The sequence below is a fragment of the Phyllopteryx taeniolatus genome, chromosome 4, assembly GCF_024500385.1.
Source record: "Phyllopteryx taeniolatus isolate TA_2022b chromosome 4, UOR_Ptae_1.2, whole genome shotgun sequence".
Classification (NCBI taxonomy): domain Eukaryota; kingdom Metazoa; phylum Chordata; class Actinopteri; order Syngnathiformes; family Syngnathidae; genus Phyllopteryx; species Phyllopteryx taeniolatus.
Genome location: NC_084505.1, coordinates 2,050,322 through 2,066,659, shown reverse-complemented (window position 1 = coordinate 2,066,659; position 16,338 = coordinate 2,050,322). Strand labels below are relative to the sequence as shown.

General features: G+C 43.9%; 1 protein-coding gene across 3 annotated transcripts in view; it reads right to left on the bottom strand.

Moving 5' to 3' along the window:
- Positions 1–301: 301 nt before the first annotated feature.
- LOC133477385 (syntaxin-3-like) overlaps positions 302–16,338 on the bottom strand; it is a 43,972-nt gene continuing 27,935 nt past the window's right edge. For 2 of the 3 annotated variants that reach the window (XR_009788336.1, XR_009788335.1), the window contains exons 10-12: positions 13,492–13,562; positions 10,328–13,390; positions 302–483 (exon numbers count right to left, since the gene is read on the bottom strand). Coding sequence is in view for 1 of the 3 variants with exons in the window: in XM_061772046.1 (XP_061628030.1) it covers positions 13,270–13,390; positions 13,492–13,562 (192 nt within the window). In the remaining 2 variants the exon portion in view is untranslated. Of the gene's footprint in view, positions 484–9,833; positions 13,391–13,491; positions 13,563–16,338 lie in introns of those variants that run through there. The other variant, XM_061772046.1, reaches the window with a different exon arrangement.

Genomic DNA, 16,338 nt, shown 5'->3' with positions numbered 1-16,338 from the left:
AAAATGTTGGCAGCCAATAACTTAACCCCTTGTCTATTTACAACCCCAATTCCAATGAAGTTGGGACGTTGTGTTAAACATAAATAAAAACAGAATAGCGTGGCGAGACTGCTACATTGAGTGCACAAGTAATGTATCATTGGCCTGACAGAAATGTGACAACAAACTCAAGACAAAGAATTGGCGGCATTTTGCAATTTAATTGTAGGTTAGATGTTTAAGAACTTGATGGCGAGAGGGTAGAAGCTGTTGGAATGTCTGCTAGTTTTAGTTTGCATTGTTCGGTAGCGCCTACCTGAGGGAAGGAGCTGGAAGAGCTGGTGACCACGATGTGGAGGGTCCAAGAGGATTTTGCATTCTCTTGTCTTAGTTCTGCCAGCGTGCAAGTCCTCAAGGGTGGCTAGAGGGGTACCGACAATCTTTTCAGCAGTTTTGTCCGTTGCAGTCGGAGTTCGTCCTTTTTTGTAGCAGCGCCAAACCAGACTGTGATGGAAAAACACAGGACTGATTTGATGACCGCTGTGTAGAACTGCCTCAACAGCGATCGTTACACATCTGCTGACTTACTAACATCCACGATTGACGTTTTTCAGAGATATTTCCACCTCAACTTTAAAAGCAACTGTATTTTCTGCACAGACAATATTATAATATCTTGTAAAGTGAATGGATTAAATACTGATATTCGAATAACTATAATTAAATACAGTGCCATTAGTGTGATAGATCAAGCGTGCGCATACGCAGACACGCCTTCCAGGGCGTTCATCTAGAAAAAATTAAGCTGATGTATTTGCTATGGATAAGAACACAAAGTACAAGGCTGAAAAGTCACTCAGTCGTGCCCCGGTCGACATATCGCCCGTCGTATGACCCTGTGTGAGTTTCAAATGAATTGATAGATTGTAAACATTATAATGATATTTTGAAATACATATGCTATGAATTAACGAACATGTTGACTGAACATGTCTGGACAGTGTTGAAACACGGTGATATCATTTCTGATTTCCGGTCACACCTTCCACACTTCCGGCAACAACAACCGATGGCGTCACATCCTCTAATGTCACCTCCGATTTCCGGTTTAGATTCCCGGCAACAACAGAACCTCTGGTCCATTTCCGGCAACAACACAACGTCACTTCTGCCGCCCACTTCCGGCACCACGTGATTACATCACTTCCGATGTACTTCCGCCAACAACAACACTTCCGGCACCATATGATGACATCACTTCCATTAATCATTTTGACAGAAGCTGAATAGTATAGTTTTTTTTCACAGTGACTCCCCACACCTTGATAAACTGCATTCTTCCAAGCGGCCCTGCTGTGAGACTGCCCCTAAGGAGACGTCTCGTGGGCCCTAAACTAATTAACATCTACCCTCAAAGTCTGAACTCCTAAGCATCAAAGGCCAGATGTTCCACCAGACCTGTCTAGGAATAGGAACAATTGCTGGGACATGGCGACACCCGCAGGCGTCGAGAGGAACTGCAAAGTCGACCCGTGAACTCTCAATTGATGTTTAACCAAGGGTAAAAGTCTGTTTTAATATTTCATTAACTCTGCAGAAATATTTCAAATGTATGCTTTGATGTCTGTATCAGCGTGTCAACTTTAAGCTGTTTCAACTTTTTCTGAGCAACTGTGAGATTTTGAGGATTGTTTGTCTTGATGCGACTCCAAACAGCATGAAATGTGATTTGAATCATAAGCAGTTGATTTGCCAAAACAGTATAAACAGTCAGTCCGATATGCTTGGCCTCTGAGTAAAGAGAGTACCAAGTTGAGGTTATTTTATATTAATATATGAGTTTAAACCCCTTTTATCAAATTTGTAGACGGGATTCAAGCTGATGGGTGTGATCTTCTCCCAGTCCACAATCCCTCTTGCCCACGCCCAGCCTCTGGAGTATTTAACGCTTTACTCAAACCTTCTCGCTCTCGTGTTTTTTCTCTCTTCTTGTCTTGCTGGCAGCTCGCCAGCCGGGCTGGCTGTGGGCTACCCCTCCCCCGTCTGCCCTTTCTTTATTCGGGCACACGGCTCGGTAACCGCGAAAGCCGGCATAAAACAGACTTGGCTTCACAGCCTCAATGTGCGCCATCACTCGGCGATCAGAGCAGCTGCTGCTACGGTACCAAGTACGCTCCCAGCCAAGCGTGATCGCTCTGAAATTACCAGCAAGCCACCAAAAAGGCAGGAAGAGAGAGACGGTCCTGTTCTCCCAAGAAGGTGTGATGACCAACCCTTTTTTCTTCTACCGCCTCTTTTATTTTGCTTTATTTTATTTTCTGGAACCAAATCTGTCGCCTTGCTTCCTGAGCCACTTCCAGAGAGAGACTACCATCCATCATCTTGAGCCTACGGTCGCGAGTAGACGTGGCAAAACTTTGCCAGAATGTACAATATTAGTGCATAATAATTTCAGCGAAATTACTAGCTTGAGACAAAATCTCAACTTCGTCCTCTCTCTCTCTCCCGTCCGCACTGGACGCAGCAAACGCACGTTTCCAACTTTAGTCCAACACCCGATGTTCTATTTCCCTTTTCTTTTCATCATTATTAGTGTTATTTTCTTTCTTTAGTTAGACCCCTTTTGTGTGTTTCCCTCTCGATCACTTGAAGATGTCATTAAATATACTGTCAAATTCCACTCTTGGTTGTATTTTGTGTGTGTTCTGATTTTACGTATGCCTATGCCATCTAGAACTCAAAATTTCATAGTGTAGCAACTTTCAGATTACAAGACGGGTACAAAGGTTTCTCGGCACTTTTCCTAAATTTTATCCACATAAAAAGTGACGTGGTTCCCCTTTAACAGATAAAATCAGTTTGCTTTTAACAATTAAACTTAAAATTACGCTAAACCGGAAGTAACGCAGGCGTCGCTTACGGCTTATTCTTTTCTCCTAAATTAATTACATTTTTATTTGACCCATATACGCTACACGTATATTGATTGAAATTAAAATGTAATTAATTTGGGTAAAGATACGAAGGAAGGTAAGCACCTGCATTCACTTCCGGGTTAGTCCGATTTACGCTTTAATCGTTAAAATCAAACTAATTTGTCTCGAAAAGGGGCACCACGTCACTTTTTATATGTATAAAATTTAGTGAAAGTGACGAGAAACATTTTTATCAGTCTCGTAATCTGAAGGTTGCTATCCATCCATCCATTTTCTACCACTTATCAGAGGTCGGGTCGCAGGTGCAGTAGCTTGAGCAGGGACGCCCAGAGTTCCCTCTCCCCAGCCACTTTATCCACTTTATCAGCTGCGCCTAGAAATTCTGTCAAAAAAATTGTTATGGACAGAATCGGTGACAAAGGGCAGCCTTGGCGGAGTCCAAACCTCACCGGAAACGAGTCCGACTTACTGCTGGATATGCAGACCAAACTCTGACTCCGGTCGTACAGGGGGCTGAAGGTTGCTACATTTTATGAAATACGAGTTCTAGATGACAGACATTGTTAAACTCAACCCACACAAAACACAACCAAGATTGGAATTTTATAGAATATTTAATGACATCTACAAGGGATCTAGAGGGAAACACACAAAGACGTCTAACTAAATAAAGAAAATAACACTAATAATGGTGAAAAGAAGAAAAGTAGGCATATGAAAAGGGAAATAGAACATTGTGTGTTGCTGGGCTAAAATTTTGAATGTGAGTATTTAATGCGTTGAGTCAGAGCGAGAGAGAGCAAAATTGGGATTTTGTGTGAAGCTAGTCATTTCCCCGAAATTATTAGGCACTAATCTTGTACAGTCTGGCAAACACTTGCGGTGTCTACCCACGAAAGTAGATCAGCTGGTCTCTGGGAGTGGTCTCTCTGGGCGCGTCTCAGGAGGCGAGGAGGTAGGTTTGGTTAAAGAAAAAGGTGTACAAAAATAAAGCAAACAGGCGGAAAAAGGGAAAGCAGTTCTTCACACATTCTGTGGGAGGTTGCGACTGTTCCTCTTCCTGCCTCTTCAGGGACTCGCTAGCAATTTCAGAGCGATCACGCTTGACTGGAAGCGTACCTGGTAGTTCAGTTGCAGCTGCTCTGATCGCCCTGGCCCGTAGAGGCTGGGAAGACAAGTCTGTTCTCATTCCGGCCTTCGTGTTGGCCGAACTGCGTGTCTGAACAAAAGGGGCTGGGGAGCTGCTAGCAAGAGCCAGGCGAGGAACCAAGAGGGAAGAGCAAAGCAAAAAAAAAAGGCCCAAGGGAGCAGGAGTCAGGGGTTAAGTACCCCGGGGCGTGTCGGTGAGGACTGAGGAACAGACAAGACCACACCCAGCAGCTTGAATCTAGTCTACAATTTTGACAGATAAAATGGGTTGAAAATGATATATTAATATAAAATACCCCCAACTTTGTACTCTGATTTTACAGGTCAAGTATATAGAGTGATTGTTTCAACTTTAGTCTTGGCAAATCAACTGCTTATGGTTCAAATCACATTTCATGCTGCTTGGAGTCAAATCAAGATAAACAGTTCTCAAAATCTCACAGCTGTGCTTGTAAAGTTGACACACTGCCACAGACATCAAGGCATACATTTGGAATAATTCGGCAGAGCTCGTAAAATATCAAAACAAGACATTTATCCTTGATTAACAAACAACGGAATGGAAGTTCATGGGTTGCAGTACTCTCAATCGCCAGTGGGTGGCGCCTTGTGTGCACGTTTGAATATTAAGCAAATAGTTTGTTGCTGTAGTTGCATTTCATCGTCGATGAGTCCCTTTTGGGCTGCTGTCAGTTCAAACGAAGAAAAGGACTCTTTGATGACTGTAAACCATGATTTCGAGGGGACCTGCTAATTACTTTAGGGTCCAGTAGGCGTCTTCTTGTGGTAGGCTCACAGCAGGGCCACTTGGAAGAATGCAGTTTATCAAGGTGGGGGAGGGGGGGGGGAGTTCTGGCAACTGGGTCCGAGTCACTATAATACGTAAGTGGAAAGCAAATCATACCACCATAGATTTGCCTCGATCAGGTGGTCCTCGCAAGATTTGTGACAGACGAGTGCAAAGAATAATCAGAATAGTTGTCCAAGAGCCAAGGACCACCCATGGAGAGCTTCAAAAAGACCTGGAATTAGCAGATACTGTTGTCACAAGGAAAACAGTGTGTAATGCACTCTGCCGTCATGGCCTGTATGCAGGCTCGCCATGCAAGACCCCATTGCTGAAAAAAACAACAACATGGAACAACATTTGAACAAGCCAGTTAAATACTGGGAGAATATAGTCTGGTCCGATGAAAGCATAATTGAACTGTTTGGGTGCTATAATGCACACCACCTTTGGAGGAGAAATGGCACTGCACATCACCCTAAAAACACCATACCAACAGTGACGTTTGGAGGTGGGAACATGATGGTGTGGGGCTGCTTTTCAACAAATGGTACTGGTGAACTTCATATTATTGAGGGAAGGATGAATGGGAAAATGTGGACATTCTTTGCAAAAATCTGCTGCCATCTATGAGGATGAAGAAAATGAAACGAGGGTGGACATTTCAGCAGGATAATGATCCAAAACATACTGCAAAGGAAACTATCAATTGGGTTCAAAGAAAACAAAAAAAAAAGTTGCTCAAATGGCCCAGCCAATCACCTGACTTGAATCCAATCGAAAATCTATGGAAAGAAGTGAAACTCAAGGTCCATAAAATAAGCACACGGAACCTTCAAGATTTGAAGACTGCTTGTCTGGAAGAATGGGCCAAAATCACACCAGAGCAATGCATGCGACTAGTTTCTCCATACAGGAAGCGTCTTGAAACATGTATGTACCTTTCTGCTGAAAGGTACATACAGGTTTTAGAGAAACATATGCTGCCATCCAAGCAACGTCTTTTTCATGGATGCCCCTTCTTATTTCAGAAAGACAATGCCAAACCACATTCTGCGCGTTACAACAGCGTGGCATCGTAGTAAAAGAGTGCGGGTACGAGACTGCCATGCCTGCAGTACAGACCTGTCTCCCATTGAAAATGTGTGGCGCATTATGAAGCGTAAAATACGACAACGGAGACCCCAGACTGTTGAACAGCTGAAGCTGTACATCAAGCAAAAATGGGAAAGAATTCCACCTACAAAGCTTCAACAATTAGTGTCCTCAGTTACCAAACGTTTATTGAATGTTGTTAAAAGAAAAGGTGATGTAACACAGTGGTAAACATGACCCTGTCCCAGCTTTTTTGGAACGTGTTGCAGCCGTAAAATTAATTAGTTAATGATTATTTGCTAAAAACAATCAAGTTTATCAGTTTGAAAATTAAATATCTTGTCTTTGTAGTGTATTCAATTAAATATAGGTTGAACATGATTTACAAATCATTGTATTCTGTTTTTATTTATGTTTAAAACAACGTCCCAACTTCATTGGAATTGGGGTTGTACATGTGGTCCCTGGGGCCTCATGTACAAAAGGTGCGTACGCACAAAAATGTGGCGTCCGTTCTTTTTCACGGCATAGTTCAGATGTATCAAGAGTGACATGACCGTGGAAATGTACAGTGTCTCACGGCAACTGCATAGCTGGCGTACGCACGCTTCTGCAGCTTTTGGTGCTTTGGCGACACTTAGAGGTGATGCTGGGAAACTGTTCTCATAAATCTGCACACCAGAGACACATGAATAATTAGCACTGATGAACAATTCATGCCCGACAACATTTAATTTCAACAATGTAAAAGATACAAGGACTCCGAATTCACTTGTTAACCAGTGTATTTAATGAACCACTTATATTTGTGAGGACACCTATTAATTGATCGAGGCGATCATTTATGCCGCCTATTGCCCTCACAATCGCTTTGTGACTCCAGCACATGCACTGAAAAAAAAAAAAAAAAAAAAAAAAAGGGTCCTTTGAATTTACTTCATTTGAACATGTACATCGGTTGCACATGATTGAAATGTTTAAATTGACAATTTACCCCGCTTCTGAAACATGATTTTTTTTGTCAGTGTGCGTGTCCTCTCCTGTGTATTAAAATAATAAATTGAGTAATCAAAAAGTTTTAAAAAAAAGTTAGTCCAAGTTTTTGATATCCTCTTTGATATGCTGATGTGCTTCTATTTGAATTCAAAAGATTTATTACAAATACCACACATACAACATTTACGCATGAACCTTTATCTCACAGAGCTGAGTGTAGGTTACTGTATGAGCACATTTGTTATGAGTTCTAAAAATACATGGTATTAACCTTGTGGGGTGATCATAGTGAGCCATGAGGGGTGAGGCCCGCTCCTCAGAACTGTGAGGCAGACGCTCTAACCAGTCGTCCACCGTGCCGCTGTACATGTTCAAATGAAGTAAATTCAAAGGACATAATAGGCCAGAAAGGATCTTGAAGCCATACAATATGCTCACAGGATTGTCTGATCACAATCTTATAATGGTCACAAGAAAATTAAATAAAAAGCGCTTCAAACCCTTGGCCACCACTGAATCCAATAGGATACCAAAACATGAACAACAAAATTTCCAAGATTCTATCCAAGAAGTAAACTGGGATGTATTACTCGCTGGTAAAAATTTAGATGAGGATTGTTCTAAATTTGCCAACAAAATACAAGAAATTATTATACAATTTACACAGATAATTAAACTAAAAGCTAGAAAGAATGGCCTTCCTTGGTTAAACACATTTATTCTGAAACTGATGAAAGAACGCGATCATTCCTTGAAGTTGTCGGTCAAATCAGGATACAATATACAGCACTTTATTTCACTGAGAAATAGGGTAGTGAAAGAAATAAGAAAATCTAAAGCTGACTTTTTCATTACTGCTCTGAATAGTGCGAAGGGAAATTCAAAAATAACCTGGAATTATATTAAAAAACTATTGGGTGATACACAAAATAACAAAACAAAACTAATGCAAATTAAATTAAATGGAAACATCCTGACGGAACCTCAAGTGATGGCTGATGCTTTTAACAACTACTTCATTGAATCTGTGTCAGAAATCTCTTCTAAGTTTGCAGTAAAACAAAGGAAGGAATACCCTGCATTGTCTGCAACGCAGTTCTTTACTATTAAAATATTACTGAGACCAAAGTTATCGATTTAATTCATTCACTCAAACCATCTAAGAAAAAAGGATGTTTTTGGAATGGACACTAGCATGCTCAAAGATCTAGGTTCAACTCTTGCTACTCCTATTGCCTCAATCATTAATCTTTCAATTTCATCTGGTCACTTTCCAAAGGCCTGGAAATCTGTTATTGTTACCCCTGTCTTTAAATTCGGTGACTCAACTTCTCTGAATAACTACCGACCTATAAGCATTCTTCCGGCCATTTCCAAAGTTGCAGAAAAATGGGTGTCAGAGCAGATTGTCCATTATTTAATCAACAGCTCCCCCTCTCTCCACGCCATGCAGTTTGGTTTCAGATCCAAGCATTCCACTGAAATGGCTACATGCCTCTTCATTGAGAAAATAAAATCTTCTCTCAACAAGGGTGGAGTTGTAGGGGCGGTGTTCTTGGACCTCAGGAAAGCTTTCGATACAGTAAATCACTCTATTCTTCTTACCAAGCTCTCAAGCAGGGATCAATATTAGGCCCCCTTTTATTTAGTCTTTATATCAACGATTTGCCCACTGTTTGCTCTGAAGCAGAGTGCGTAATGAATGCAGACGACACAGTTTTCTTTGTTCATGGTCGCTCCAAAGATACTGTTGCTGCTAAACTCACTAATACAATGTCCTGTGTCACAACTTGGTTGCAGGAGTGCTGTCTACAGCTAAACGTTTCTAAAACTGTAGGCATGTATTTCACTAAAACAAATAGAGTATCACCTGACCCCGACATAATTGTTAATGGAGAAAAAATGCAAATTGTCAGCCAATACAAATATCTTGGGTTAATAATAGATTCACAGCTTTCCTTTAAAGCCCATATTGACAAATTGTGTAAAAATATCAAATTAAACCTCGCAAATTTTCGTGCAATTCGGAATGAAATGTCAACCGAAGCTGCAATAATTTACCTGCATTCAATGATTCTTAGTCACTTTAACTATTGCATAACCAGTTGGTCCCAGGCTGGTCAGAATGCAAAAAAAACATTGGAAGTTTTGTACAAACAAGTAATTAAAGCGATGCATAAAAAACCAAGGCACTATCATCACTGTGCAATTTTTAAAAAATACAGTCTTTTAAACTGGGACAGTCTTCACATATTTGCAGATTTAAATTTGATTTATAAAGTACTGCATGATTTGGCCCCAGCTCCTCTGGCTGAGTTCATCAGCCAAAGAAACAGCTCTGAGCGTGTCACTCGAGGCTCAGATAGCTAAGATAGCTAGCTTTAATGTCATAACTAGTTAATCTGTATTGTTTTTAAAGATGATACACATTTGAAAGTAGCAATAATGTTTACATAACGGTATGTAGTGTAGCGTATATTGGTTTAGATAAAAACACAATTAATTTGGGAGAAAAGAATAAGCCGGAAGTAACGCAGGCTAAGTTTAAGCGTGATTAATCAAGCTCTTTTGTCTCGTAAAGGGCACCACTTCACTTTTTATATGTATAAAATTTAAGAGAAAGCGACGACAAACTTTTTATCAGTCTCATCATCTAAAGGTTTTTACATTTTATGAAATACGGGTTCTAGATGACAGAGGCTTACTTAAACTCAAAACACACACAAAACACAACCAAGAGTGGAATTTTATAGAATATTTAATGAAATCTATGAGGGATCTATAGGGAAACACAAACAGGCTAACTACGGGAAGAAAATAACACTCATACTGGTGAAAGCGGCGGCACGGTGGCCGACTGGTTAGAGCGTCAGCCTCACAGTTCTGTGGCCCCGGGTTCAATCCCCGGCCCCGCCTGTGTGGAGTTTGCATGTTCTCCCCGTGCCTGCGTGGGTTTTCCCCGGGCACTCCGGTTTCCTCCCACATCCCAAAAACATGCATTAATGGGTGACTCTAAATTGCCCGTAGATGTGACTGTGAGTTGTTTGTTTGTATGTGCCCTGCGATTGGCTGGCAACCAGTTCAGGGTGTACCCCGCCTCCTGCCCGATGACAGCTGGGATAGGCTTCAGCACGCCCGCCACCCTAGTGAGGAGAAGCGGCTCAGAAAATGGATGGATGGATGCTGGTGAAAGCAAAAAAAAAGGCATACCAAAAGGGAAATAAGACCGTGTGCTGCTGGGCTAAAAATGTGAATGTGTGTGTTTAATGCGTTGAGTCAGAGCGAGAGAGAGCAAAATTGGGATTTTGTGTGACGCTAGTAATTTCCCCAAAATTATTAGGCACTAATCTTGTACATTTTGGCAATGATTGCAGTGTCTACTCACGACTGTAGATCAGCTGGTCGGTGGGATGGTCTGTCTCAGTCGTCTCAGGAGGCGAGGAGGCAGGTTTGGTTGATGAAAAAGATGAAGAAAAATTGTTGTTCATCACACCTCGTTGGTAGAATATGACCATCTCTCTCCCCCCCCTGTTTTCGGGATCCGCTACCAAGTTCAGAGAACTCACGTTTGGCCAGAACAAAAGGAAGGGGAGGGGCGGCGGCACAGCCACGCCGCGCTGAGGAAAAACAAGCGAGCCAGACACGACAGAGGGCTAAACATGAAAGAGGAGGAGGAGGTGGAAGTCAGAGGTTAAATATCCAGGGGGCGGCGGACCGGACAAGACCACGCCCATCGACTCGAATTTAGTGTACAAGCTTGGCCATAAAAGTAGTGTAAGAATCATATCTTAATATAAAATACTCCCAACTTGATACTACAGATCAAGCATATAGAATGACTGTTTAAACTTTTGTCTTGGCAAATCAACTGCTTATGGTTCAATCACATTTCGTGCTGCTTGGGGTTTCAAATCAGGACAAACAGTTTTCAAAGTCTTGCAGCTGCACCGGTAATGTCACGTGTGGGGAGTAGCTGGACCCAAAAGCAGGCGGAGGCAGACGTAAAATGATGAACAGTTTATTGAGGAAAGGTTATGGAGGTGGTCCTGGATGTGTTGGCAGGCGGCGGCGTGGACAGTTGGCAGGCAGGTGGAGACAGGCTTCAGCAAAGAGACGTGGAATGTGGGATGAATTTTCAGAGACTGTGGAAGCTACAATTGGACGGAAGTGGGATTGATGATCTTGGTAATTGGGAAGTGACCAACGAAACGCGGAGTGAGTTTCCGGGACTCTGTCTGAAGAGGGATGTCGTGAGAAGAAAGCCAGACAGATTGGCCCACATTGTATTCAGGCTCCGGGGAGCGATGACGGTCCGCGAGCTGTTTATTGCGTGCGGTCGTTCATGAAGGTCTGGAAGACAGCGGGGGCATTAGTCAATCCAACCGGCATGACCTGATATTCGAAGTGTCCGAGAAGGGTGTTGAAAGCGGTTTTCCATTCATCCCCCTCTCGGATACGGATGAGGTGGTAGGCGTTCCGTAGATCCAACTTGGTGAATATCCGGGCGTCGCAGAGGGGTTTAAGCAAGGGGTCGATGAGGGGAAGCGGAGATTTATTTTTGACAGTGATGTCATTGAGACCATAGGAGTCGATACATGGGTGAAGAGTAGTGTCTTTGTTTTCAACAAAAAAGAAGCCGGCCCCTACTGGAGAAGAGGAAGGTCGTATTAGTCCGGAAGCCAGAGAGTCATGGATATAGTCCTCCATTGCCTTTTTCTCAGGTTGGGAAAGGTTGTAGAGACGGAAGGAAGGAAGAGGGGCCCCTGGCAGTAGATACGGGCAGTGCGGGGGGTCGAGAAATGGCCAGGTCTTTGGTGAAGAGAGAGATCATGGTATTCTCCAGGGACTCAGGAGAGGTCAACGGGCGTGGAAGGGGGTGGCGATTTATCAGAGGGCGGTATAGCTGAGAGCAGGCAGTGTGAGTGGCAGTGAGGGCTCCATCCGGTGATGGAGCAGTGTGTCCAGTCGATGGAGGGGTTGTATTTTTTGAGCGAGGGAATTCCGAGGACTAATGGGGTGTCAGGGGAAGGGATCACAAAAAGTGAGATGTTCTCACGGTGATTACCCGAAATAAGCAAGGTGAATGGCACTGTTTGGTGGGTAACGCGGGAGATGATTCGGCCATCCAGGGCTGTGACTTTCTTCGGGGACGGAAGTGGTTGGAGAGGGATTTGGAGCTGGTGAATTATTGCTTAATGAATGAAGTTGTCATCGGCACCGAAATCTATAAGGGCAGTAATGGGGGTGTTCTGAGCAGAAATAGATAATGCAAGTAGGAACAGTCATGCGAGAGAGGGAGCTTCAGGGAAAGGAGGTCTGGCTCACCATGACGCTCTCGGGTCACGGTGAGCCTGGTCTTTTGATCGACGCGGGCATGAGGAAATAAAGTGACCGGAGTAGATACACAGCCGGTGGATGACTCGACGCTGACGCTCCTGTGGGTCAAAATTTACCAATTTGCATGGGCTCTGTGGTAGCTACGGGGAGTGACGGAAGTGCGCGAGGCGGGTGAGAAGCCGACGGTGTGGTGCTCTGAGTGGGAGGATTCTTACATACGCGGACCCTCGTCTCTTGTACTCTCTCTCACAGTCGGTTATCAAGCCAAATGGAAAGGGTGATGAGATCCTCGAGAGAGGAGGGCTCGTCCCGGACCACTTGCTCATCCTTGAGTTGGTCAGAGAGGCCATTTGAAAAAATCCCCCCAAGCGCCGTGTCGTCCCACCCGCATTCACCTGCCAATATGCGGAACTCAATGGAATATTCCGCTGCTGATTTAGCGCCCTGCGTGAGGGTGAGGAGGCGACGGGTGGCTTCTTTGCCCTGAACTGGGTGATCAAATACTTTGCGGAGTTCGGCGGAAAAAGAATCGAATGAATGAAGGGGAGTTTTGCCATAATGAAGCGGACCATTTTGCTGCTTTGCCGCGGAAGAGGTTAGTGACATATGCTACTTTGAAACGTTCTGTGGGATAACTGTACGGTTGGAGATTGAATACGAGTGAGGAATTAAGAATAAACTGGCTACATGCACCTAGGTCCTCGGAGTAGGGCTCGGGTGGAGGGACATACTTGGGGGGAGTACTTACAGGGGGTTGCATGTATTGCATCTGTTGGGAAAGGAGGGAGACATGTTGCAAAAGAGAGTGGAGCGTTTCGGTGATTTCTTGCAGGTTTTTATCCTGTCGTCCAATGTGGGCGCCTTGGAGGGTTAGTGCGTTCTTCAGAGCCTCCAGAGTTACTGGGTCCATAGTGGCCTAAGTATTCTGTTACGTGAGGGGAGCAGCTGGATCCAAGACCAGGCCTCGGCAGATGTAAAATGATGAACAGTTTATTGAGGAAAGGTTATGGAGGTGGTCCTGGATGTGTTGGCAGGTGGCGGCGTGGACAGGTGGCAGGCAGTGGACAGAACAGGCTTGGTGGCAGGAATGACGTGGGTCAGTAACACAGCACTGGGAACGAGGAGACACAAGAGTTAACAAGGGAAGCAAGGAACAGTATAGCTTACTTGACATAAGGTACGCCGTGGTACCGCGAGGTGAGGCTGCAATACTTAGGCGAGGATTTCCGGGAACAGGCAGGCTTATATACACCGGTGGTGATGAGGCTGATTGAAGACAGGTGCTGAAAACAGAGAGGGGAAGGGGGAAAGAGATGACACAAAGCGCCCTCCCGGCTTCAAAAATGGAACTGCAGGGCATTATATGACAGGTTGAAAAAGTTGACACACTGACACAGACATCAAGGCATACATTTGAAATATTTCTGCAGAGTTCGTGAAATATCAAAACGGACATTTTATTTTCAGTTAAAAACAACCAAATGGAAGTTTATGGGTTGCAGTACTCTCAAATGCCAGTGGGTGGTGCCTTGCGTGCTTATTTGAATATTAAGCAAATAGTTCATATTGTCCAGGACTGGTTAGCACACCTGCCTCACAGTTCTGGGGACCGGGGTTCAAATCTCGGCCCGGCCTGTGTGGAGTTTGCATGTTCTCACCGTGCCTGGGTGGGTTTTCTCTGGGCACTCCGGTTTCCTCCCACATCCCCAAAACAGGCGTGGTAGGTTGATTGAAGACTCTAAATTGTCTGTAGGTGTGAACGTGAGTGCGAATGGTTGTTTGTTTCTATGTACCCTGCGATTGGCCGGCGACGGTGTTCAGGGTGTACCCGGCTCCCGCCCGAAGATAGCTGGGATAGGCTCCAGCGGCCCGCGATCCTCGTGAGGATGAGCGGGATGGATAGTTCATATTGCTGTATATGTCGATCTGTTGATCTGTCCCAGCTTGGTCTCCCAGATTATTTGCATAGTATTCTTAAAGGCGGAACTGTGGATGACTGGTTAGCACAACTGCCTCACAGTTCTGAGGACCTGGGTTGAAATCCGACCACACCTGTGTGGAGTTTGCATGTTCTCCTTGTGCCTGCGTGGGTTTTCTCCAGGTACTCTGGTTTCTTCCAACATCCCAAAAACATGCATGGTAGGTTAATTGAAGACTCTAAATTGCCCGTAGGTGTGAATGTGAGTGTGAATGGTTGTTTGTTTATATGTGCCCTGGCATTGGCTGGTGACCAGTTCAGGGTGTACCCCGCCTCTCGCCCAAAAATACCTGGGATAGGCTGCAGCACGGCCGTGACCCTAGTGAGGATAAGCGGTTTGGAAAATGGATGCATAGTATTCTTATATCATGATGGGGTTATTGACTCTGAGAAGCGTTAATAAAATGCTGAACTGCTCTCTAGCTTCTTAGGTTTTCAGTACAAATGCTTTATAACTGGCTATTTAAAAAAGTTTAAAGACAATTTAAAAAAATCGCTAATAATCAAGATCGGACAATATGAAAAAATTAATTGTTATTATTATTTTTGTGGTGGCACGGTGGGAGACTGGTTAGTACATCTGCCTCACAGTTCTAAGGGCTGGGGTTCAAATCCTGGCCCCGCCTGTGTGTAGTTTGCAGGTTCTCCCCATCCCTGCGTGGGTTTTCTCTGGGCACGCCGGTTTCCTCCCACATTCCCAAAAACATGCATGGTTGATTGAAGACTCTAAATTGCCCGTAGGTGTGACTGTGAGTGTGAATGGTTGTTTGTTTATATGTGCCCTGCCATTGGCTGGCGACCAGTTCAGGGTGTACCCTGCCTCTCGCACGAAGATAGCTAGGATAGGCTCCAGCACACCCGCAACCTTTGTGAGGATAAAGCGGTACAGAAAATGGATGGATGGATGGATGAATTATTTTTGCTCGGTCGCCCAGCCCGAATGTCACATCATAATCTATTTCAGTAATATAACAAGAAAGTAGCTTATATTTGTATTCTGGACATTGGAGTTAAGGATTAACCCCAATTTTTAGTATTGGAAGTATTCATATTTTGAATGCAATGTATTGTGAAGGGTTAATCACAACAGAACTGCAAAAATATTGGTGATGTTATGCTATTGGTCAACATGAATCAACTTGTTCGTAAAGTTAGCTAATAAAATGTCCTTAACCGTTTTTTATTTTTGCAGTATTATTTTTGGTGAAAGTCTTCCTATTGTGTCAGAAATTTAGATTATTAGTCACATTTTAACATGTCGAAATGCTAAAATTTATGTCCCTCCTGTATCCCCCACTGGGACTTTGTCCTGACCCCAGTTTTTCTGGTTTCAAAGTTGGCAGGTATGTCATACAAATGGGCTCAATGAATTGCTGTATATGTCATGTGTGTGTGTGTGTGTGTTCCGGGTTTTGTCTTCCCCCCTGTTTCACACACACCTGCTCCTGTGAGCATCTTCACCACCTGTGCCTCGTTCACCCTAATTACCCCTTGTATTTAACCTCGTGTCTCATTCCCTCTCGTTGCCAGTTCGTTGTACCTTGTCGGCGCGTTCCAGCATTCCTTGTTTCCACGTCACAGACTCAGTAAGACTTGACCCTGTTCCGATTATCGACCTTGCCTCATGTTTTTGGATACTGTTGCCTTTCTTGGATTGCCTGCCTGTGTACCGACCTATGCCCGTCTATTAAACCTCTCTTTTTGGAAACTGTCCATTTGTTTTGGAGTCGTGCATTTTTGGGTCCTATCCTCTGTTCCGTTCATGACAGTATACAATGATTCAGATGGTTCAATGTCCGCTTTTCACAAAATGAATATCTCTCTACCAGCACCTTGATCAAATTCACCAAAATCATGTTAGAACAATGGTCTTCCTTGGGCCAAAAGTTAGACGTGGTCTGACCAGGCATACGTTTAGAATGACTTTCAGTCACCAAATTGTCACACGTACTGGGTGGATGTGAAAGGACACACACACCCTTTTCATGTTGGTACGCCCATCTTGGCAAAGACAGGTCTGCCAAATTGGCAAACACACCAGCGAGCCTTGGGCTTGCATGAAAATCAAGATATGCCACCAT